At 49.8% G+C, this 22857-nt stretch overlaps 6 protein-coding genes across 6 annotated transcripts; 2 read left to right on the top strand and 4 right to left on the bottom strand.

The window, feature by feature from the left end:
- Positions 1–1379: 1379 nt before the first annotated feature.
- BDQ94DRAFT_185222 (uncharacterized protein) lies at positions 1380–2921 on the top strand (the record flags this gene model as incomplete). Its single annotated transcript, XM_026774827.1, has 8 exons — positions 1380–1418; positions 1448–1462; positions 1529–1817; positions 1882–2012; positions 2085–2108; positions 2171–2430; positions 2486–2510; positions 2577–2921. The coding sequence occupies 8 exons, from the start codon at positions 1380–1382 to the stop codon at positions 2919–2921; spliced, it is 1128 nt and encodes a 375-aa protein (XP_026620129.1).
- Positions 2922–3975: 1054 nt separating this feature from the next.
- BDQ94DRAFT_185220 (ankyrin repeat-containing domain protein) lies at positions 3976–6730 on the bottom strand (the record flags this gene model as incomplete). Its single annotated transcript, XM_026774826.1, has 1 exon — positions 3976–6730. The coding sequence occupies one exon, from the start codon at positions 6728–6730 to the stop codon at positions 4067–4069; it is 2664 nt and encodes an 887-aa protein (XP_026620128.1). The 3' UTR covers positions 3976–4066.
- A 2826-nt stretch (positions 6731–9556) lies between these two features.
- Positions 9557–13294, bottom strand: BDQ94DRAFT_163926 (uncharacterized protein; the record flags this gene model as incomplete). Its single annotated transcript, XM_026769844.1, has 6 exons — positions 9557–9811; positions 9876–10366; positions 10448–10926; positions 11672–12905; positions 12960–13059; positions 13112–13294. The coding sequence occupies 6 exons, from the start codon at positions 13292–13294 to the stop codon at positions 9557–9559; spliced, it is 2742 nt and encodes a 913-aa protein (XP_026620127.1).
- A 795-nt stretch (positions 13295–14089) lies between these two features.
- BDQ94DRAFT_154585 (nucleotide-diphospho-sugar transferase) lies at positions 14090–15688 on the bottom strand. Its single transcript, XM_026768317.1, has 3 exons — positions 15121–15688; positions 14417–15057; positions 14090–14359 (listed from the first exon to the last, which is right to left on the bottom strand). Exons 1-3 carry the CDS (start codon positions 15599–15601, stop codon positions 14249–14251), a joined length of 1233 nt encoding a protein of 410 aa, XP_026620126.1. The 5' UTR covers positions 15602–15688; the 3' UTR covers positions 14090–14248.
- Positions 15689–17801: 2113 nt separating this feature from the next.
- Positions 17802–19169, top strand: BDQ94DRAFT_154578 (thioredoxin family protein). The gene is made up of 3 exons (XM_026768316.1): positions 17802–18039; positions 18090–18171; positions 18227–19169. Exons 1-3 carry the CDS (start codon positions 17997–17999, stop codon positions 18519–18521), a joined length of 420 nt encoding a protein of 139 aa, XP_026620125.1. The 5' UTR covers positions 17802–17996; the 3' UTR covers positions 18522–19169.
- Positions 19170–19175: 6 nt separating this feature from the next.
- Positions 19176–22727, bottom strand: BDQ94DRAFT_185215 (uncharacterized protein). The gene has a single exon (XM_026774825.1). The coding sequence runs from the start codon at positions 22388–22390 to the stop codon at positions 19598–19600; it is 2793 nt and encodes a 930-aa protein (XP_026620124.1). The 5' UTR covers positions 22391–22727; the 3' UTR covers positions 19176–19597.
- Positions 22728–22857: the final 130 nt, after the last annotated feature.

Genomic DNA, 22857 nt, shown 5'->3' with positions numbered 1-22857 from the left:
AATCCATGAGGTAATGGCCCGAGTAAGGACCCGCAGCATATACCTCGGACATCATTGCTACTTCCCGCTGGCTAAGACACTATGATCAATGGACCTCCGCCGCCTGCATGCCCTGGAGATAATTGATCCCGCCCCACTAGCGCCCTGGTGAGAGCAAACATTTGCTGAGATTGAGATTGAATCTGACCGGGAACAGGCAAAGGAAAATGCCGCGGCCAGATGAGATATGCCCGGAACTACAGTTTTCTCCGATGCATCCGGCCAGCAGAACCATCTAGGGGCCGCAGCTGTAGCTCTCAACAGAGACCTGCAAGCCTCGGAGTGGCAAGTCAGTATTGGTTCAATAGAACATTGGTTGGTCTACGCAGCCGAGCGCATGGCAATCTTCTACGCCATCAGCCTGATTTATTTAAGTAGCTCAGAAGAGACAAAGCTGATTAGACAGAGTGAAACAGCCTGTAACCATTCTAAGTGATAGCATGTCAGCGCTACAAGTGATCCGTAACCCGTCCAATAAGTCCGGCCAGCGAATCATCTGAGCCATTCTGCAGGCAGACTCTGAAATGAAAGCGTGAGGGGTTCCAAAGTTCCAATTCGCCTCCAATGGGTGCCAGGACATTGTAATGATCCCGGAAACGACGAGGCTGACTGGCTGGCAAAGGAAGTGGTAGGCCCGACGAAAATGCAGCCCTTTCAGCCCTTTCTCTTGCGGAAAAAGGGCTTTATCTGGAAGAGAATTCTAAATGAGTGGAAGGACGAGTGGGTCAAGTCTCCAAAGAGAGGGCACCTTCACCAGATCGACAAAACCCTACCGGCAATCTGTATCTGAAGGCTGTATGGATCGCTCTACAGAACCGAGCATATCTACTCAAACAACTTCGGGTAGGTCACTCTTGGCTGGCAACGTACCAGAAACAACATGGTTTCCAGGACGATGACAGATGTGTCTGTGGAGCTCGTGAGACGGTAGTCCACGTACTGGTGGACTACCCGAAACTCAAATACCTGCGACAACAACTGCGGAGGAAGATTGGAGCTGCGTTTACCAGCATTTCAAACATGCTAGGAGGGCAACAAGGTAAGGAAGGTAAGGCACAAGGCGCTGAACAAGACCACAGTACCCTAGGGGCTGTACTGGACTTTTCAGAAGCGTCCCAGAGGTTTCGAAGTCGCGCGCCGCGGGGGCCGCAGAACAAAACACTAGGCGACTAGGCCAATATAGGCCTCGACGAGGCTCCAAATTCGCCAGGAAAGTAGTGGTTCAATGCATATAAGAAAAACATAGAGATAGGTAAATAGGGAGATCCTGCATATCGCTTTAAATTGCGAGGGGTCAGAGTATGAATACACACACACACACACACACATCTGTACTGCAAATGAATGGTACTTCCACTGCCTCTATCTCACCTGAAACTGTGTCCGCGCTTTTCTTCATGAATGGAAGAATTTCAATGAGGAGGTTCTCACGGCCTGTGCATCCTTGGATTTTTCTCAGTCTGTTACCACTACCGATGATGTGAATGAGACATTTGCTGTCGGTAGTGAGCTGGGCCTGACCGGCACAATCCCTAAGCATATATGTGGTGCAGTTACTAAGGCTCTCTCTTTTACTTCCCCATCTCACTTGAAATCTGGTGATTATCAGACAATAAGACCATCTGAATCAGACAAGATCCCTGATCTTGTCATGCTCACTGTACCACGCCATAAGATTCTACTTGTGGGTGAAATCAAGACATTCTGGACTGTCTTTCTAGAGGATTATCCGGTCACCAGTGGTTATGCCACATTTGTCAATCTCCAGCATCATTTCAGTAAACTAAAAAACTATTCTTTAAGATATGATTTAATAAGAAGTTATTTTAACATTTTCTAAAGGCCAGGTGGCTATGTACATGAGAGATCACGAGCTGAAATATAGCTTTCTTACCACATACAGAACCACGGTGTTTATTCGAAGAACTGAGAACTTTCGATTTGAGCTTTCTTTACCTATTGATGAACAATCGGTTAATCCTTCCTTGCGTCAGTGTCTTTTAGCAATGTGTATCTTCTCCTCGAGTGACACTTCTTATGTTGAGCCGCCGAGATTCCACCCAGAACAGGTAAGAAAATGCAACTTGGATTTAGCAAGGTATTTCTAGCTAATTTGAATATTATGATATAGAATCGTGTACCAGCAGAGATCTATTATCAGGCATCTACACAGCCATCCCCGTTTCGGCATCAAGTAAAAATCAAGGATAATACTTCAGGCGAATCAGTCGGACCAGAAAGCATCATTTTTCGTACAGAAGGTACTGATGTTTCGAAGATCATTAATTGCAAAGGTATTATACAACGGACTAAGGCAAGGGCCATATTTAATATTACCTGGGATGGTAAGCCAGCCATTGCTAAATGCTGGTCAGAAGGCTGGTATAAAAGGTCTGAAAAACAGCCCGTGGGTGTGATTATATGACTAATCTATCTTTATAACTAGTTATGCTCAAGAAACATCTGTTTATGTTCAGCTTGAGACCAAGAAACTGCACGGATATGATTATTTCCCCTTATTATTAAGCCATGGCGAGATTCGCTGTTCCTCCTCATTTCCAAAGGGAAATATGTTAATCATCTCCAAAGTCCAGGGTGAACCTCTGACTTCACAGTGGACTACTCTTTCTCCTAGTTCAAAACTTCATATTCATTCTGAAGTCTACAAAGCCATCAAGGTTCTCCGAGAACTTTCACTTGTTTGCATTGATGCTGAGATGCACAATGTTCTCTATGACCGTGTAACAAATGCTGTTACTATGATTGACTTTGAGCTGATGCAGCCTGTGAAACCAGAACTTGTTAGTCCGGATCTCCCAGAGATGTATGCTAATTTCAGAAATCAGCTTGTCCAAGGACAGACTCGCGACTCAGGAGGGTAAGGAAGTATCTTCTGGTTCTTTATAGTTTAGCTAGAAATATCCTTGTTAGTTCCCGGAATTGCTTGCTCTTTTTTTTTTCCCTGAGCCTCATTGTGATGGCGAGCGGTGTTGTAGGCACGTGACTGAATCACATGACGTAGTTCTGTTTGCTTTGTTTGTTTCGCTTCGTTCGCTTACCTTTGTTGTTTACACGCGTTACACCACACTTCTTCCTTTCCCTCATGTTCGATATTCTAGTTTATATGCACCAAATAGGACATATTTAATCGACTCTCACACCGGAAACTTTTCACATTCAGTATTCACTGCAAGCTTATAATAGATGCGCGTTCTGAGTCTAGTCTTTTACCGGATAGCCAAGCGGTTAATTGTCCGGAGGATTCACTGCCTGAAGCGCACCAGGTTGGATCCTGACAATGGGTTGGCCTGTCAGGGCGGGGACTACGTTAAGAATATGAATATGAATTGAATTGATTTACTGCTGCTTCCAGCACGATTATCACAAAAACCTCTTAGATAAACAGTTTCAGTTGCATCTATCTGATCCTATTCATAAAAACTACCAGCACCCGGATAGCACTCGCATTCAGATCTCATTTGTCCTCAAATTGACTGACTCGATATTTGGGTCGAACCTTATCACTTAGATAATAAAGAACGAAGCTGTCCCCATCGGACTATCGGGCGTTATCATAAGACAGAAAGACTGCATCGATGCACTCCAGTACTGACCTTTTTCGCGGGTCATCCTTGAAGCTCAAGGGCAGGCGGTTGACGATAGTTTATGCGTAGATCTGATCCTGGAAAGATTCGTTGATCTTGGGGATCTATTAGCTGTGGTATATGTTCTGATCCTGTCTACGAGGCTAACGATGGGAGACCTCAAATCATTGATTCAGGGTGCCTCTGTACTATTGCTTCGCTTCTTCCTTATCTTCCGCTATCGTTAATTTGGCATGTCTTTCTGCAGCTACTTTGTTCTACATCACCGGACTAAATGCCGACCCTGACCTAAGCCAGGAACAAGTGGGCCTATTTATCAAAATGTATTCTTGTGTGATAATATTAGTATTACTACGTATTATGATGAGTTAGGTCTATATCGGATTCCTAGAACTCACCAAAGCTTATAAAAAGACTACAAGCTAGGGGCGTGCATTGTCAAGAAGGAAATGCATGACCTCAGGCCACCCAGAATTCACCATTTCCAGGACAGTCTGACCTGTCTCATCGTGCTGCGTGAGATCAGCTCCGCCTCCTTTCTTAACGAGCAGATGCAACAATGGCAGATCCCGATACTCAATCGCCTGCATGACGGCATTCCAGTTTCGGTAAGTTTTATTGGGGTCGGCACCCTTCTCAAGCAGAAGCTCAACCATGGAAAGGTCATTATTGATAATCCGGCGGATCGCTTTCACAAGAGGAAGATGCTCGCCGGGGGCGTTTGGATCGGCACCTCCTTCCTCCAGCAGGAACCTCACAATATCGTCATGTCGCTCTCGCAAAGCCGTAGTCAGTGGGGAGAAGACGCCACCGTTCTTATACTCGACATTGGTACCGGCGGCGAGCAGCAGTTTAATGCTCTCGAGCTGGTTGGCAAGCACGGCCATCTCCATGACGCCCTTGTGAGCAGAAATATCAGGGACCATCGGGAGCAGTTTCTGAAGCAGAGCCGGAGACCGCACGGCCATGCATACAGGCCAATCCTGCCCGCGTTGAGCTGGGTTGGCGCCATGTGCGAGCAGGTAGCTGAGCATATCCGACCGGTTCTCGCGGATGGCGGTGGTTAGTGCAGTATGACCTTGTGCGTTGCGGTCATTCACGTTCGCGCCTCCCTGCTCAACCAGCCACTTCAAGGCCTCCGTGTTGTTGACTTGCACGGCCAGTTCTACGATTCCAGGTGGTTGAAAAAGGTCAGCCCCAGCGGCGACCAAGACGGGCAGGAAATGGAGTCGGTTGTGGGTAATGCATTTCCAAGCGGGATACTCGGACGCCATGACGTTTGGGTTCGCACCGTGTTCCAGCAGCAGTGTCAAGATGTCGGCCCGATTGTCGCGAATGGCGGAGCAGAGGGGAGTATAGGTACCGTCCTTCTTGGCATTCGGATCGAGCCCAACCTCCAGCAGCGTACGAACGGCTTCGATGTTATTCATGCTGGTCGCCTGTTCCATGAGACCTGGGGTCTTTTTGATATCGGCCCCGCTGTGTAACAGAAGACGCAAACATGCTGGCCGAAAGATAGCTAGCCATAGGACATGCTCGGGTCCAGGGAGATTCGGATTGGCGCCATGTTCGAGCAGTATCGTTAAGACGGCAACCTGCTCGGTCTGCACCGCCTCATTGAGTGCTGTTCTCCCTTGGCAGCCCTTCTTGTTTGGGTCGCTGCCGGCGTCAAGTAACATAGTGACTAGCTTCGGTGGCGCCCGTTGTCTGATAAGCTCGATAAGCACAGTGCTACCGCTTGGGGTTTCAGTATCTGCATTGCTCCCATGCGCAAGCAGCTGCTGCACCATATTGAGCTTGCCCTTCGCCAGTGCACGACTCAAGGGAGAGTCTCGTCCCGGCTCTGATGCATAGTTTGGGTTGGCGTGATACTTTAGCAATAAGTTCGCCCCGTCGACGAATGACTTATCCACTGCGACAAACAAGGGCGTCTCTCCCTGCCGGTCTGGTTCGTTTGGGTTCGCACCAAACTGCAGAAGTAGGCGCATGCCCTGGAAATCGTGCTGGTGCACGGCCTCGTTGAGCGGATGGATATGCTCCCCAAGATTGGGCGACACTCCACTGTCCAGCAACTGCTCTAGCAACTTGTGGTTCCGTCCCCGGACGGCAGAGGCTAACGCACCGCGCAATCGCGTCGCACTGGCTCCACTATTTCGGCTAGGGGTGCGATGCAGGGGTTGGGCTGAGGACTCATATAGCTGGCGATGTGTGAGGGTATCCCCAGATATATTGTGGTCGAGAGGTGTAGCAGATTCCGCTTGCGGCTCGCGCGAGCTCGTTCGCACAGGATTTCCATTTGGTCGCAGAGGCTGAGGACGAGAGTTGACTGGGGGAAAAGAATGACCGTCCTGGCCATTGTCGTTCGTAATAAGGAGGGAGTCAAGAGAAAGCACAGAGGAGAGTATGTCATCGGCATTGGACGGGGGATTTTCTATCCCAACCGAGAGTTGTTCTGGGAATTCTTTGGGGGGCACAGAGGGGACTGACGCTGATGACAACGAAGTAGCCACCTCCTTCGATACCTGTTCCAGAGATTTAGCCTTATTGATGCCCATTACCGACCGGCCTTTGGCCATGCGGTCCAGTGCGGCAGCCAACCCGGCGTAGCCGATGCCCACTGATTCCGCCATAAACGGCTGTTCCCCAAGGGACCAGTGAAAGGCGAGGACGCTGATTTGAAGTGTTTCGGTTGTCTTTTTCAACGACTCGCGAATGCGGTGCAGTTCGAGGCTGGGGCGATTCCATCCGCGTTGAAGCCTGCCAAGGGCACCACGATGTTCATACTGGATGAGTTTAGTCACGACCTTGTCCAGACTCTGAAAATCACGATAAGCGGCCATGAACTTTTTCGCCACCTCCTCCACGATCACATCGGGCAGGGCGCGACCGGCAGCAGTGGATTCGGTGAGACCAGCATCAATGGCCCATAAAGCACGGCAAGTGTCTAAGAAAGTCTGTGACAGTTCGCGAAAGCCGTTCGGCAAGTCGTGCTCGGTGCTGAGGTAGTCCAGCATGTGCACCGAGATGCGATTGCCTAGCTGAGTGGCCTGAGCCGAAACGGTGAAAACGGCCTTTTGAGCTGCCATGGCTTTTGAAGAAGGTAATCTGGCAAGAAAGGAAGATAGAAACCGGGGAGAAGGGGAAGAGGGGAACCCCCAGACAGAATCGATGCCGGAAAAAGATTTCAAATCCTAGGAGGGAGGGAGTGAAGGGGGATCGGGACGAGTCCACGCGCTAATCACAAGTAGGGCCATGGTGGTGGAGGAACCAACCATGAGGCAGGCACAGCAGCGATACCTTTCACTGTTCCTGTCCTGCCGGGATGATGAATGAAAGTAAAGTTCGGCGGACTCAAAAGGCTCCCCTGGATGGTGAGAACTAGAGGAGTGGGACCTTCGGCCCAGACCGAGCCGGCTGGAGCGTTCAAGGACATTATTGATAGACAGCCTCCTCCGGGTCCCACTCCAATGCTTTAGGTTCACTCAAGTGGAGTCCGACTGCCTCAAAGAGGTGGTAATTGACTGGGTGAGACATGCCGGTTCGCGATTCATAAGCCGGTTGCGATCCTTGGAGGTTTCGAGAGGGGGACTAAGTTGAAAGGCTGACGCAGGAAATCGATGGGCTCAGATAGGAGCCGGGAGTCAATCGAGACGGTAGATAGATTTTACTGCCTCACAAGTTCTCATCCACCTTCATTGCAGAGGGCGTCTCTTTTATTTTGTGGAGATTAGTGGGGCCATAATGTAGGAATGGTTGTGCAGAAGGTGAATGTGCACGTCGTCTGCCCTCCGTTCACCATATCAGACATATCAGTGTTGTAAAATCAACCAGCTAACAACATATATACACACACGTTCCAAGTAACTATGGTATAACAACCACTTTCTTTCCCTAGATCATTTCTTATTTTAGCTTACCGATCACTGTTGTTGTTTCTCGACACAATGGAACATCTGATCTATGCAACCTCCGCCTTCTAGTAGTACGTCCACCTATACTCCAAAGCTGAAACTGGACCATTCCCTCTATCGCCAGCAATGTTGCCTGGGCTCTGTGTATCCTTCTCTTGATCTTCAAGGCTTTCCTCCTTATCCTACTCAGATATTATACTACAATATACGTACCCGATGTGTACGCAACGCATGAGATGGCTGAGTCCCAGAATATGACTTGTACCCATAGATGGGGACTTGACAACCGCCCGTACAGTCCGATAAGTGGTATCGACACGTGGATCGCGATTTATCGGCCCGTACAATGTGAGTTGTCTTTTAACAAGTGGGGTAGGGTGCAAAGTACAAGTGATGCGGATACGGAAGTGCTGTTAGCTTCGCAAGCGGGGCCAGAATGCCTGCGAAGTAAGGGAATCTTTGTTCTGGTAGTCTTGCGCCCGCGTTTAAGTGGTGGTGACGGGTCGATCGGTGGGCTTTCGTGCCCCTGCATCAACATCGTGTCGCGAAAATCATCCCCTCTGCCGTTTGCTTCCTCCTCGCATGCTCCATGTTGAGCTGGAATTCCGGCATCCTGCAGCTCATGTAGTGCTACAAGTACTGAGTCGGTACATTTTTTATGGCGTAGTTGACATCCTTGATGGTTGTGCAATGCACTGGATCCCTGCGCATGTCGGGGTCGAAGGGAACGAGGCGAAGCGGGCGGCGGTAGATAAGCGGGACCGGGACGGGTCAACAGACAATCCGGCTCGTCTCCGCTGCCAAGAGGGGCGTTCGCAGCAAGTTCCAGAATAGATAGGCCAAAAGTAGTTGGGAGAGAGGGCAACACAGCTGGATCTATAAGACTTCCAGTCAGTATCCCTTCTAGACAGATCCGTCTGCTGTATAAACGCAAGCGCGGAAGTTGACTGATACAGATTTAAGTAGAGAGAGACCATGACACTTTAAATTAATTATATCCTCCTACTAGTATGCCCCCATTTCAATTGTGAGGTTATGATTGGGAAGATTCTTGATAAGACTGCCGTATGTATGGGCGTGGGGGATAATGTTATCGATTGTAAATTACTCAAATCGGACCCGCAGGAGAGCTGCTATGTTGCCGAATTTATATTGCAAGAGAAGCTTGCTCAGGCAGTTTAGTCAGGTTGAACTTAGACTCTGAAACAGGGCCTGACCCAAGCCACGAAGACGTTGGTCTCAGGGTTATGGGGATAGATGCTGATGACGCTGAGTAGAAGGATCCATAAGTACATGCCCTGCTTGAGTCAGCGGGGAAGGTTACGTGTAACTACTAGATGGAACAAGCATGTTAGAAGCAAGAACATGGGCGAAGAATGGAGAGGAGGCAGCCGATTGAACAGCTGTGACACTCATTTATATTTCTACATCTTCTGTGTGGCTACACTTTGCTTTCGTAGCGTACTCGGTTGTATTCAGCTGCGTCGACGACCTTCCCACGTCGCGGCATGCGTTGTTTAGTATGGGCTTCACGTGTTCACTACTGCGAGGATTGCGGGATTTGACGGCGTTCAGAGCCATATTCTTGCTTCAAACGATAATGCACTTGCATAGCTAGCATCTTACCTTGGCGGGCCCGATCAGGTATAAGATTAAGTACTGATATGAAATGAAATGAGTATAGTATAGCATAGTGTTTGAGTATACCTCCCGTAGAGATAGATATACCTATATAGACAGTCACACCATCAGATTCTCGACAACCGGTCCATGCAAAGAAACAAACCGAAACTCCAACACCGATGCTCCACATGCAGAAAAAGAACAGAAAATGAACCATACAACGATACAGTCCACCCTTACCTAATTTAATCCAACCAATCAATCCTAGTCCCTTCAAACCAGCAGAGAGATAAAGAGAGAAAGATGCAAACTATGCAAAGTAGTATGCTGCGACAAAACCTATACATGACAAGACAGAACACAATAAAAATCACTCAATCACGGTAGGTAGTTGTTACACCTGACCTGGATGATATTCTGCTCTCCAGAGGCGCTGATCACGAAAGCGGTGAGTTTTCCGCCGGCGACACAGCCGGTATCTATTCCCTTGGTATAGGTATTGATGTTGAGGCCTGTTTCGGAGTCGTGGCCGTAGATGACAGTGGTGGCTTTGACGGCGCCTGCGTCTTCGTCGTCATCATTGTTCGAGCTCTTAGAGCTTGAATAGCTGACAGATTGGTGTTTGTTAAAAAACTATACTGTTCTTAGTATTATCGTTTCAAAGCCACATAGTACTAAAAGTCATAAGGGAACCAACCTTAGTCCACATCATACCGTCCCGCTCTGGACTAGGCATATGGGTGTCCAAATCAAGGGTTAACATATTCATCACGCTGTACGGATCCTGATGATTCAGATCCACGCCCGGAATCAGTCCGCCATGCACGACCGCGACCTGTCCCATGGTAGGAATCTGTCCCACATTGAGGATAACTGGGCAGGCGTCTAGCCACTCTGATTGTTCGTCTGACAGGGCACGCGCAAGATTACGTTCATTTTTGGCCTGCTCTGTTGACTGACCATCGAGGTATTGATCGGAAGAGGTATCAGTCAACGTCTGGGCTTCGATCATGTTGTGGCGCATAACAAGGACGCGGTCTTCGTTGTTTCCACGCACACACGATGCGGAGTACTTTCGGGCAAAATCGACGACGTCAGTGCTGTTGGGGCCCTGGCTAATCATGTTTCCAGTAAAGATGAGGTGGTCGTTGGTCGGATCGAAGAGGAGTTCTTCAAGAAGGCGGTCCACTATCACCATAATTGTGTGTTAGCGACCTATGCATGCCTCCCAATACCATAAAGCGCATAAAGGAGAAAAGGGGGGCATACACTCAGCCATACATCCCTGCACATCACCCACGACAATCAGCCGTTCATCCCCCTCAGGCAAAAGCTCCTTATCCAGCTTTCCCACCTGCACAACATCATCAAACCCGGGGAAAGCGTTCGTTCCAAACCATCCACCGACTTCCTCCTTCACCTCTGGATCTAGCGCCCGCAACAACGACGCATGCTCCGCTAGCCGCGGAGAGAGGATATACAGCCATCCCAGCAGACACGTTATCACAAGGGTCAAGTACACCACGACATAGCGACGGAAGCGCGGCGCAGTGACAATAGACAGGAAGAGTTGGACGAATCTGGAGGGTTCAGAGGGCTGGTCGGGGTTGGCGAGATGGGAGTATTTGGCGTTAGTTTGCCATTCGTTGCGCACGTAATCGATTAAGGGCCTTGTGTAGCGCTTAATGCGACCCGTGGGGTGGGGAGAGAAGCGGCCATCATCAGAGGTGTCGGAGGAGTATTCCAGGCTTTCGGTGTCGTGGTAGTTGGTCATATTAGGAGGAGGGTTAAGTATGTGTTGTTTTGTCTGATTCCGGAGGACGAGTGGGGGGGATGATTGTGGGTGATGTTGAAGAGAATGCTGAATCTGAATGAGGCTATGGACAATGGACAGAAAGCAACGGAGAGAAAAGGGAAAAAGAGAGAAAGAGAATGTAGCGACGATCAGAACCGATCGACAACACGGCCTTCGATGTGGAATGGCAAGGGAGGAGGACACAGTGCGGGCCCAGCCGCGTCGGTGAAAGAGTGATAATGAAATGGCTCCAGATGGCGGAATGGAGCGATGGACCCAAGAAGTGGAAGGGAGAGAGGTCCAGTCTTGTGACGCCTTACTCGAAACAGGTTTCCCTGATCTAACCTGGTTGGGGTTAGTGCTAGGGTGCCGTCCCTCTTGGCCTATGCGCCACTAGTCCCAACGAGGGTTAGGTGTTCTATTATGGGCAAGACGCGACTCGTCAAGGGTCCAGTTTGTGCATCTAATGCGTATTGCTCTTACTCAGTGTGCGAGGCTGAGCAAATGGCAATCTGGATAAACTGGATAAGATACGCTGGACTGGTACTGCTATACATACCAAGATTCTCCGGGGTTTCCATTTGTGCAAAAATATCAAGTACCACCCGTGCTATATGCTACACATGTCCGTATAATATAGGAAACATACATCACCTCGTTAAGCGTCTCCGCTTTGTTAGCGATATTGCTCGTGAAACTCCATCTCCTGTTGGCGCTTCTGCACCGTTTCAATCGTCTTGACATCGTATACCTCCTCCAGCTTCTTGCCACCCAGAAGCACTTCCTTTTCATGGCGCGTAGCTTCATCTTTGGTCATACACACTAAATCCTTCAACTCAAGCAGAACAAATGTCTGTCCCTGCTTCATCCACTCCGGATCAGGTCCGAATCCTCTGTCAGGGCGCTTCCAGGGAACGAGACTGATTCGACTGGGCAGGCCACTGACCACACTCTTGCCGCGGAAGATCTCATCGACCAAATATCCAACATCATCCTTGCTGATAGGAAGGCGAAGCCCGACAAGGCTAGGTCCATACTCCGCCCGGGCCAAGCGCTCGAGCGTTCCCTGCAAGGCTGCCAAGACTCCATCGTACAACTTGTCACGACCCTTTCCACCCACGCTGTAGTCCATCGGATAGCCGGAGATATCGCAGATGACGTGATTCGCCACGGTGTAGCCAAACACTGCAGGCATTGTTCCCAACACAGGGAGGATTCGCGCCCGGAAATCGGGCAACACACTAAGCTCACCAACCTCACCCTTACTAAATTCTGCTTCGTTCAATGGGAGAAGAGTAGCTTTTCCAGGGCCGGGCTTCTCAGTAGAGAAAACAACAGGAATGCCTGTATTCACTCCCAACAACTTCAGGCGCCGACGAGTGCTCCGCGACAACGGGTCATCCGTGCTGAGTGAGATATCACCGACCGTAACGCGCGTTGGATCTGACTTGCATCCTGCTCCCATTGCCGAAATCACGGGAATTGAGTGTGAATGACAGTAGTGAAGAAGCTCCACCTTGGATGTAATGTTGTCGATGCAGTCGAGCACATAGTCGGGCTTGCGTCCTTTATCATGATCGTCCCAGGTCCAGGGCGCAAGAAGATTGTCGGCGACGGATCCCCCGAATAGTTCGTTCCGGCAGTCGAATTTCACCCATGATGTGATCTGCTCCAGTCTCTTGCGAATGCAATGTACCTTCGGCGTTCCGACGTCGGCCAGCGTCGCAAGAGCGTGTCGGTTCAATGAGGAAAGCGTAACCTGATCAAAATCGATCAAGCGGATCTTGGAAACACCCGAGCGGGCAAGGGATGCAACGGCATGCGATCCGACTCCTCCGCATCCGACCACGATTATGTATGACGAGCGGAGTCTCGCGAGGCCCTCATCAGATAGAAAGACACGGTTTCTGGCGAGTTGTTCGAGGATGAGCTCTAGACAGAGATTGAGTTAGCATAATGGCAAGTATCTCAAAAAGTAGCCAGTACCATCATCATAGTCTCCTTCCTGCGCCCTCCGAGCAAGAAGCGCACTCCTTTCATCTTCCTTGCTCAGCTGCGCTGCAGCCGCGACACCGTATTCTGTGAGCTTCTTATGAATTAGCCAAATCTAACATATCACGACCAGAAGATCCGAATACCTTCTCCGCATGGTGTTGGTTGTTAACATCCGGTATGGACGCCTTGAGGCGCTGTACTGCTTCCTTCCGTCTAAATGCCTGGTAGCCAAAGATTGCACCTGCGACCGCAGCTCCCGAAATCACGGCTGTAGCTGCAAGTTGTGTCTGATGAGATCCACCCTGGCGTTGGATCCAGGACGCCATCCTGATGTGTTTTTATATTGTATGCGCCGTCTCGTCTATATGCGATCCGAAATTGATTGTGGATACTCCAATTGAAATGTCGCGGCGATCTATAACAGGTTGGACGGTTTCTCACGCCGAACAAGTTAGCATGCAAAAGGCGCTCAAAAGCCAATTCCTCCGAACGGGAAAACTCAACATGATAAGCTCAAAAAAGCAGGGAAAGACTGTGCTGGACGAACGGTTACGTATTTCCAAGTGGGACCTCCAACACGGGTCACGTGCGCTTCGTGTCGACTACAGAAGCACGCGCTATTCCCGCGAAACTGCACACCACATGTATTTGGATATAGATCGTTAAACTCGACTTTACATTATTCATGGCTGATTTTATCACTTCTCGGGATAGCACTTTCCTACTCTCAATGACAATAACCACGCACGAAGTGCTTTCTCATGACACCTGTTCAATAATTCATAGGCAGTAAACTTCATCTTTCGGGGGAGACCGACTGGAAGATGTCTGATTAAGTGCAGATGATTAAGACTGGACAGAGAAATAAGAGACTCAAAGCTGCTCTTCTAATCCGTATACTATATATTCCCCTGTTCTTGTGGCACCAGCAAACCAGCAATGCCGCTTTCCTAATATTATCATATGGGGCCGTATCCTTATATTCGGAGATAGCCTGCTTTGCTCAACTCGCTATCACATTCTTCTTTTACCTCCTAAAACACTGACCAAATATATTATTTTTTATTGATGTAGTCTTCAACCATGATGGCATCACAAAGGGTTTCACGATATCTAGTTGCCCGTTGCTACGGCACAGGCGGCGGTCATTAAGATACTTATGCTCATTCGTTTAATCGTAGTCTATCAGTGCTAATGTGCAGTCAAGAATATCAATGTTGTCTATATACAATTTGAAAATCAGTATCCACCCCCAAAACACCGTGCCAAACACGCTGAACTCAATCGGCAGGAGAAACTGGGATACCCTCTGGTGCCGCCTCCAGAGGGCCTTGGGGTTTCTGCCGAGGCGGCCAGTTTGGCGCTGGGTAGCTGAGCAATTTACATACGTCCTGTCGACCATCATTAGCAACAAGAGCACACCAAATAGGCAGGAGGAATGAACAAACCCTTCGTTTCCGCCGGAAATCATCGTAGAGCTTCTTCCAAATCTCACGATCCTTGCACCCACTCTCATGCATCGTACCCGGCTTGACCTTACACTTGGGTAGCATGTCGGCCAGCAATTCCTGCGGCCACATCACCCACGGCTTGGGCAGCGGCCAGTCAGAGAAATGGACCAGCTTCGCCTCGGCTAGTACCTTTTCCGGATCCCACTCTTCGTGCTCATTACCCAGGAACGCCCGGTGGTCGTCTTTGCGAAACTCACCAGAGACCAGTCCATACTGTCGGTGCGGCAGAACCAATGCCGAATCCGCATACCGCTCGTTCATCAGTTCCATATCGTACCTAACTCGCGAGCTGACGTTCGAGTCGACCTGTCCGTACGAAATGGCCTGAGCCTTATCCATCAACGCATACCACTCTTTGTAGGACGGCTGGAGGACGATCAAGAGAGACGAAAGCTGCTTGATATCAGGCAGTTCCCAGTAGGCGCGGGGCATAGCGACTTGAGAGGGTGGCAGGAAGAACAATTCGTCCATGTTCTGTAGGACGCTAACGTCGGAGTCGATGTGGATAACACGTTCGAATTCGGTCTCTCCAAATGCAAGCAGTTTGGAAATACTCTTGTCCCAGGATTCGCTTGGTCCTATTCTTCCTGCATTAGCTCCTGACGCCGTCGGCAACTCCACCGTTGTAATAAATGACCTACCCGACCCAGCCTTAACCATCTGAACATCAATCGGCACCAACATCACATTGTATTTCTCCCTGGCCATCGCCAGCAGCTGGCTGTCCCGGTCGCGATCGTCATCTACCAGCACATCCCAGTCCTCGGGGTAAAAGAGCACCCGCTGCGCTCGGCTGCCAAGCCGTTGCAGGGTATCGAAGACGATAAGTGCATTGCACAGGTATGGGCTCGACGTCGCATACTGGCTGTAGGCGTAGAGCGACCAATCGACTCGGTCGTAATCAATATGAGGAAGGGGCGGCGACGGAGGTTTCTCTCGTCGCTGAGATAGGATAAACAGCACGAAGACGAAGATGGCGAGCCAGGCCCGCGGGCTCTTGAGATAGCGGAGCTGACGCTTGATGATCGACCAGCAGGGCTCATCGGGAATGTCGAAGAAGTCGGCTTCGGAGGCGTCTGAGCCCCGGCGATAGGGTAAGACGGGGCCTTTCTTGCCTGCCATTTTGAGAAGAGAGGGATCAATTGAGGGGAGAGGACATCTTTAGACAATGGTTGACGGGTGTTCACTGTCGTCGATTACTACTCCGCCATCTTCAGGGAGGCAATCGCCGCCATGATCTGGAGTAATTGTGCTGGTTGTGCTGGCTTTGTCAGCTATCCTGCGGATAAAAATAACGCCCAATCAGACCCCAGTGGGAATTTAAGTTACTTAGTAAGTAGTTACTTACTGTAACTAACGTAATCACCGATCGGGCGGGCCACACAATCGAGCGGGCCACCCCTTCGAAAACACCACCTTCAATCTCCTACCTGAGGCCTTTCAACCACCACAGATGCCACCAAAAACGTCTATCTCATCTAAATCACGGGTGGAGCAGGAAGGCAGGCTTCTCCTTGCCATTGAAGCTATTCAGCAAGACTAATTCGCTAGTATTCGCGAGGCAGCGCGTGCTTATAATGTCCCTTGAACCACTCTTCAAGCTCGATTAGCTGGACGAAGCTTTGTCAAAGATATAGTCAATACATGTCAAAAATTATCAAAAAACGAAGAGGATTCGCTTGTCAAATGGATTCTATCTCTAGATAAGCGAGGCGCAAGTCCCCGGCCGCTTGAAGTCAGAACAATGGCTAATCTAATTCTCTCTAAATGAGGCTATTCACACTCCGAAGAAGTAGGCAATAATTGGGCTTACAACTTTGTTAAACGCCATGATTCCCTACGTACCCGTTTTGCTAGACGATACAACTATCAACGAGCTAAAATGGAGGATCCTGATATCATGAAAGACTGGTTCAATCGGGTCAATGAAGTTATTCAAGAGTACGGGATCTCATTAGATGATATATACAACTTCGATGAAACAGGATTTGCTATGGGAGTGATCTCTATATCTAAAGTAGTTACTGATTCCCAGAAAAGTGGCCGGCTGTCTCTTATACAACCAGGAAATCGGGAATGGGTCACTTTAATTGAGTGTATTCGATCTAACGGAGTGGTTCTACCTCCGACCTTGATCTTTAAAGGCAAAATACATTTGAAGGTATGGTACGAAGATCAATCTATTCCCTCTACCTGGAGAATTGAAGTCAGTGATAACAGTTGGACCACTGATATAATTAGACTTCGATGGCTTCAAAAATACTTTATTCCATTGGTTAGAGGCAAATCAGTTGGTAAATACAGTCTCCTAGTCCTTGATGGCCACGGAAGTCATTTAACACCTGAATTCGACCAATCCTGTACTGAAAATGATATTATACCTATCTGTTTACCTCCTCATTCGTCCCACCTGCTTCAGCCTCTTGATGTTGGTTGTTTTAGCGTGCTTAAACGCACGTACAGAGACATGATTCGAAAGCAGATGTAATACGGCTGTAATTATATCGACAAGCTTGACTTCTTAGAGACTTATCCTAAAGCTCATTAATACGCTTTAACAAAGTCAAATATCATCAGTGGTTTTAGAGCAACAGGTCTAGTTTTTTTAGATTCTGATCGAGTGCTTTCTCAACTACATATTCGCTTGAAAACACCACCTAGTCCGGACAGTCAGTCAAGTGGCTCAGTGCTTCAAACACCACATAATATAAAGCATCTTTTAAAGCATCAAAATACTGTGGAACGCCTACTTCAGAAACGTCAAGCAAGTCCAACTTCACCAACATACTCTATACTACGTCAGCTTCTCAAAGGATGCGAGCTAGCAATAACAAGCTCAATCATACTGGCCAAGGAGAATGAGGAATTACGTGCTAGCTATGAAAAGCAGCTACAAAAGAGGAAGCGCTCGAGGAAGCAGATGGTCTATACAGAAGGAACTACTGTTGCAGAGGCCCAGAATGCAATACAATAAGAAGAAGAGATGTAAAATAATAAAGATATTGAGGTTGAGCCTCAATTTCTATCTACGGAGACCCCCTCGCGCGCGCCTCCACGCTGCAGTAATTGCTTCAATATTGGCCACCGACGTACGCAGTGTTCTAAACCACCTAGTAATTAGTTAGATAGCTTTTTTATAGGCGTTTGTGTTGATTTAAAGGCTTCATTTTGATGATATCGGGCAATTGTAGCAGGAGGGTGGCCCGCTCGATTGTGTGGCCCGCCCGATCGGTGATTACGTTAGTTAACTCCGTAGCATTAGTCAGCACGTGCACATTGTTCGTGAAAGACACAGACGCAGTTTATAGGGATTAAAGAGAAACAAAGAACAAGCAATCTGCTATTTTGACGTAGTTGGGGTTTGAGATATTCTTGATACTTGATTTATCACTCGCTCGGCGCAGCACGACCCTTTTCACGCAATCCGGCTGGGAATTTACGACACCCGCCGAGAGATTACTCCGGAGAACCAAATCTCTCCACCCACTCGTCCGTCTGTCTGTTTCCCGTCGCCAGTATGGAGCTTTCCCGCATTATCCTCGCCATCGCCGTCTACCTTGGTAAGCCATACAGACAGTCTCCCGTCTGCCTGCTTACTGACCCCGTACAGTCCTCCGCTTCATCCGTACTCGCTTCTTCGGTAACAACACCGGATCCACCATGTCTCACGGAAAGGTTATTGAGGTTGATAAGTGAGTCTTCCTAGCTCTGCTCCGTAAACTGTAAACTGAGAACTGACCGGTCTAGCCCTGTTATCTTCAAGGCGCTTACCTCCAACGGTCCCGTGGTCGTCGACTTCTTCGCAACCTGGTGCGGTCCGTGCAAGGCCGTCGCGCCAGTGGTCGGCAAGCTCAGCGAAACCTACACCAATGTGCGCTTCATTCAGGTCGACGTTGATAAGGTCCGTTCGGTGGCGCAGGAACTGGAGGTGCGCGCTATGCCCACCTTCGTCCTGTACAAGGATGGCCAGCTGCAGGAGAAGCGCGTTGTGGGTGGAAACATGAAGGAGCTGGAGGCAGCCATCAAGGAAATTACTGCATAAGAGGGTAATAATAAAGGAAGATAGCCGAGCCCGCAGAAATGGAAAGAGAAGTAAATAACAAGCCCAAGTCCATGTGATGATGGTGGACTCGATGATGTATCCTTGTCTGTTCAGCACTAGCATGGTCACTATAGCGGGAGGACAGCTGCGGACTATCTAGCCGTACGCAAAGCCTCCAATCATCCCATATTTGCATCTATCATTTGTCTCTTTGTTATTGAGGCTACTAGGGGCCGGAGCCACCGGCTGGTAGCTGAAATGAAGGCGGAATTTCTTCGACGTGAGATTGATGCGGGACGTGAAGCGGGATATGCCTGCGGGGCACGACACTGTTCCGTCGGCGGGACGACAGTTTTGAGAGGCTACGGAGGGCTACGAGAGGCTACGAGGGACGACATGCAGCGGTATTGAATGCAGGAGGAACACATGTAGTACTCAGATTATTTAACTATAGCGGTGGGATTGACGGCCAAGGCAGCCACGCGACGCTGCTATGTGAATGGTTAATGATCTAGGCACCGCAACGGAGTAAGGAACAAAACAGACAAGCAATCAGGTGCGACCCTGTATCTAAATGTCTATTGTTCAGTGTTGTATATCTAGCTGCGGCGATAACTTCTTCATGTGTTTACGGCGATTGAAATTTAGGTGGGTTTGACGTCGTTTATGGTCATATTGTTGCTTCAGCCGGTGAAGCGTCTGCATAGCTAAACATCTTACATAGCGAGTTCCACCGGGTATAGGAATAAGAAACGAATTAAATTGTAAAAGTCTTTGCCCGCGGGTATCATCGGCACTCGAATCAATCAAGCCAGAAACCAAGAAAATCCTCGAACTGAACGTAATCAGTCAATCCACTCCTGCTCCGAATCAATCAGTCGTTCCCCAATTCGCCAAGAAAAGAAAGAATCGCAATGAGACTCCAATTGCAAATGAACAAAGACCAGACCATCAATAACCCACTGATGGGGTTAAATGAACCGGCCCGTCAAAATCATGAGACGTCGCCAACAATCATGCCCAGTTTCCCAATAACGATACTGAACGGGCAAAAGTAAAAATCACGACCCTCGCTGTCACAACAGAAAACTCAGCTCGTCTTCGCTATCATCGTCCGAGCACGGAATTATCCGCTCGACTGGGGGAGGTCGCGTACGAGTGGAGCGTCGAGGACCCTGCATCTCCGATGGACTGGAAATCAGTGTTGGGGTTGGTGGCTGTTGTTCTTGTTGTTGCCGTGCCATACTGGGAGTCCGGATCAGCGGCTTCACCGAGACGGGCTGGTTGATGATAACCACCTCAATCAGGGGAGTCACTTTGATAGGGTCCGCCCGGGAGTTGCTGGGCGTGATTGGGCCCGATTGTAGTCTCGTCTTCTTTAAGGCGCTGTTCTTGGCCTGGGGTAGATCGCGAAGGGCCGCCCGCGCCCGGGTGGCTATCGGTGCAGAATTGGGTTCGAGGGAACCAGCCGCAGCCATCCTCCTCGAACTTGACCGAAGTCTCTTGGGTGACGGTGGCTTCCAATCATTTGTCCCACGTTCGCGTTTCCAGCTCATCGATGGCGCAGATGATGTCACGCTGGATGCAGCCTCCTCCGAAGGTTCAGGGCTGGGCGACCTGCTACTGATCGAACAGGCTATCGCCGATGGTCGCCGCTCAGCTCTCGCAGCCGCAGGGCTCGAAGCGCCGTCATTACGGGGAGCCACGGGTTTGGCGACCGGCGTGCTGGCTACCCATTCCCCAATGCTTTCTTCCCATCGATACAGGCGGATCACATCGGTTTGTGGCACACGCGCCAATGCGGCAGAGTGATGAACATTTCTATCTTGCTGGGATGAAGCGGCTTGTTCTTGGATTTCGAGAGCCCACGCGTGGTCATCCACATCCAATGTAACCTCCGCCAACGCCATTGCTGTTTCCGCAGCCACCTTGGCGAGGAGCAGAGAAATGCCCTTCATCGTCGTCACCTGCGCAAGCCGCCATACGATCGCTCGAATTTTCCGAGGTGTCCTCGCAAGATCATCTTCGCGCTCATGGCCGCAGCATCGAAAGACTTGTTGGACAAAATCCGCTAGCTGCTTGATTGCATTCTCTTGATGTACCAACGATAGACAAAGCGATTCTAAGTTTTTTGGCGAACTGGCGTCGGACTGGCCAATGACCTCGGGCATGCAATTTTCACTGCACTGCAGCGTCCACTCACCCAACAAGACGTATCCCCGACGCAGGGAGTGGAAGCTTGGACCCTCCATCTCACGCCGCGATAGTACCAATCCGATCGCCCGTTGCACCCCGAAAGACAGTGCCTCAACAATATGCCTGACCTTCCTGCCTGTCATCATGTCATTGGCGCCAGAGGTTTGCGTCCGTGCCATATACATGCCACAGAGTGCGGTAATCAGACTCGCTGAAAGATTGCTGAGCGCATCCTGGATGGGAACAGGGCATGGAGCTTGGTCTTTAGGCACGCTTGTAGGCTTCGTTACCGACGCACGGGTGTCCTTTAGACGTACAGACCGAGGTACCTTTCTCCCCTTGCTCCGAGCTACCAGCGAATCCGTGGCGGGGTAGATACCAGCAGATGAGAGGATGATAGCCTCGATAGTCCGGGTCGCAGCAGCTGAATCTTCGTCGCCAATTGACAGTGACCGGATAGCCCCGTCCACGCACTTTTTCCATCTTGTGGTGACCATCCACTCTGGCGGAAAAGCCCCACGAGACAGGAGCTTTGTCATCTCATCAAAAATAAAAGATCTCCTTTCAGGGGCCTTGGAATAGTAATTGCGCAGTATGTAGATAGGATTATCGCAGTGGCCCGCAGGTTTTGAAGGGTCAAAAGCTGTAGGGTAGTCGTGTGTCTTGACGGTCGTAAGATATCGTGATATAAGTATTTCGAAAGCATCCAACTCCCTGTGCTCAAGACATTGCTCTAGCAAGCGACAGGCAGCCAATTTGGGTACCCATTCTCTCTGCATCATCTCCGAAATCAGGTGGATGCCTTGCGCACGCACAGCTTCACGAAGCGGCTGCCATCCACCGCCACCAGGAGCATATTGAGCTTCAAGTTCGGTAAAGTATGCGTCACACATATCAACATCCTCATCCGGCTCCGCCTCATCCTGCAGGCGCTGCTCCTCAGCAATGAACTCCGGAAGCCGTCGCGCAGTCATAGACAGCAACGATCGGGCACCGCGACCCTCCCGTTCGTGTTTGTGTATCGCCGGAGCAGGCCTAGTATTCTCCAAAAACTTAATAAGCATGCGATCCAAAAAGCGCGCAATATCCACCAAGCCCGGATCCCCCGATAGATCCAAAACCTCTTTCCATGAGCCCTGGTATGCTGGAAAACTGGGATTATTCGTCCGCGACTGCCTGCGCCGCTCGCTGGCCCCGACAGCACTCACTGGTGGTATGGGATTCCGAAAAAGCCGTTTGCGAATAGATAATGTCGCTTCCGCCGGTCCTGGCGCAGTTCCTGTGATCAACGGGGTCGCGATTTCGATAGCGCCAGGCAGCGTCCTCTGCACTTCCGGGCTCTTAATCAAGAGTCGACTGCGTCTCCGGGCGCCATTTCTCTGACCGCGATTCGAGTAATTATGCCTCGGCCGGCGATTTCCCCGGTTCCCTGGAATCCATGCTGGATCGTCGGGTTCCTCGTCTGAAAGATTGCAGCCTGGTTCTGGACCGGGTTTCTTGTTGTTTGGTTGGAGTCGCAAACGGTCGGAATCGTGGTGTTCGGGTTTGGCTTTCGATTTTGTGTCTGCTATGCTGTTGCGAATCTCATAGTGTTTCTGGAGTCGGTGGTGGATGGATGTCAACGGGCGCAACATGCGGTTCGCCCATTTCGCGGTCGGTCGGATATCCTCCATGTTGCGCCAATTGCGTCGCGGGTTAGCGCTGGTACTCGCAGGAAGCTCCACGCCCGTAATGAGGTGTAATCCAAAAGAGGCGCATCAGAACTGGGCTTGTCGTGGTTGTTGATGTCCCATAAATAGTGATCTATGTCATCGGATGTCGCGAGCGAAACACGGCGAGGTAACCAAAACTACTAGCTGACAGAGTGCGTGGAGGCACCTAGATACATCCGGAATCCGATATAACTCTGTAAAATACAGATATACAGCTAATCACCACCCCACGGATCCAGAATTCGGTTGCAAAATCTGAACTGAAGTAAGTGTGAGTTCGAGATGTTGGGAACTGAAGTCACCCAAAGAGAGTTGCGCAGACACGCGATTCTGCCGCCTGGACGGAGTATGGCCCAATGACATAGGACGGCTAGGGTGACCGCCTACCCACTGGAACTCGGCACAGTCCAGGAATGAAACAAACAAAC

Source organism: Aspergillus welwitschiae (assembly GCF_003344945.1).
Source record: "Aspergillus welwitschiae strain CBS 139.54b unplaced genomic scaffold BDQ94scaffold_69, whole genome shotgun sequence".
NCBI classification, from domain to species: Eukaryota; Fungi; Ascomycota; class Eurotiomycetes; order Eurotiales; family Aspergillaceae; genus Aspergillus; species Aspergillus welwitschiae.
The sequence above is the reverse complement of the archived record's forward strand: the minus strand, read 5'-3'. Positions and strand labels throughout refer to the sequence as shown.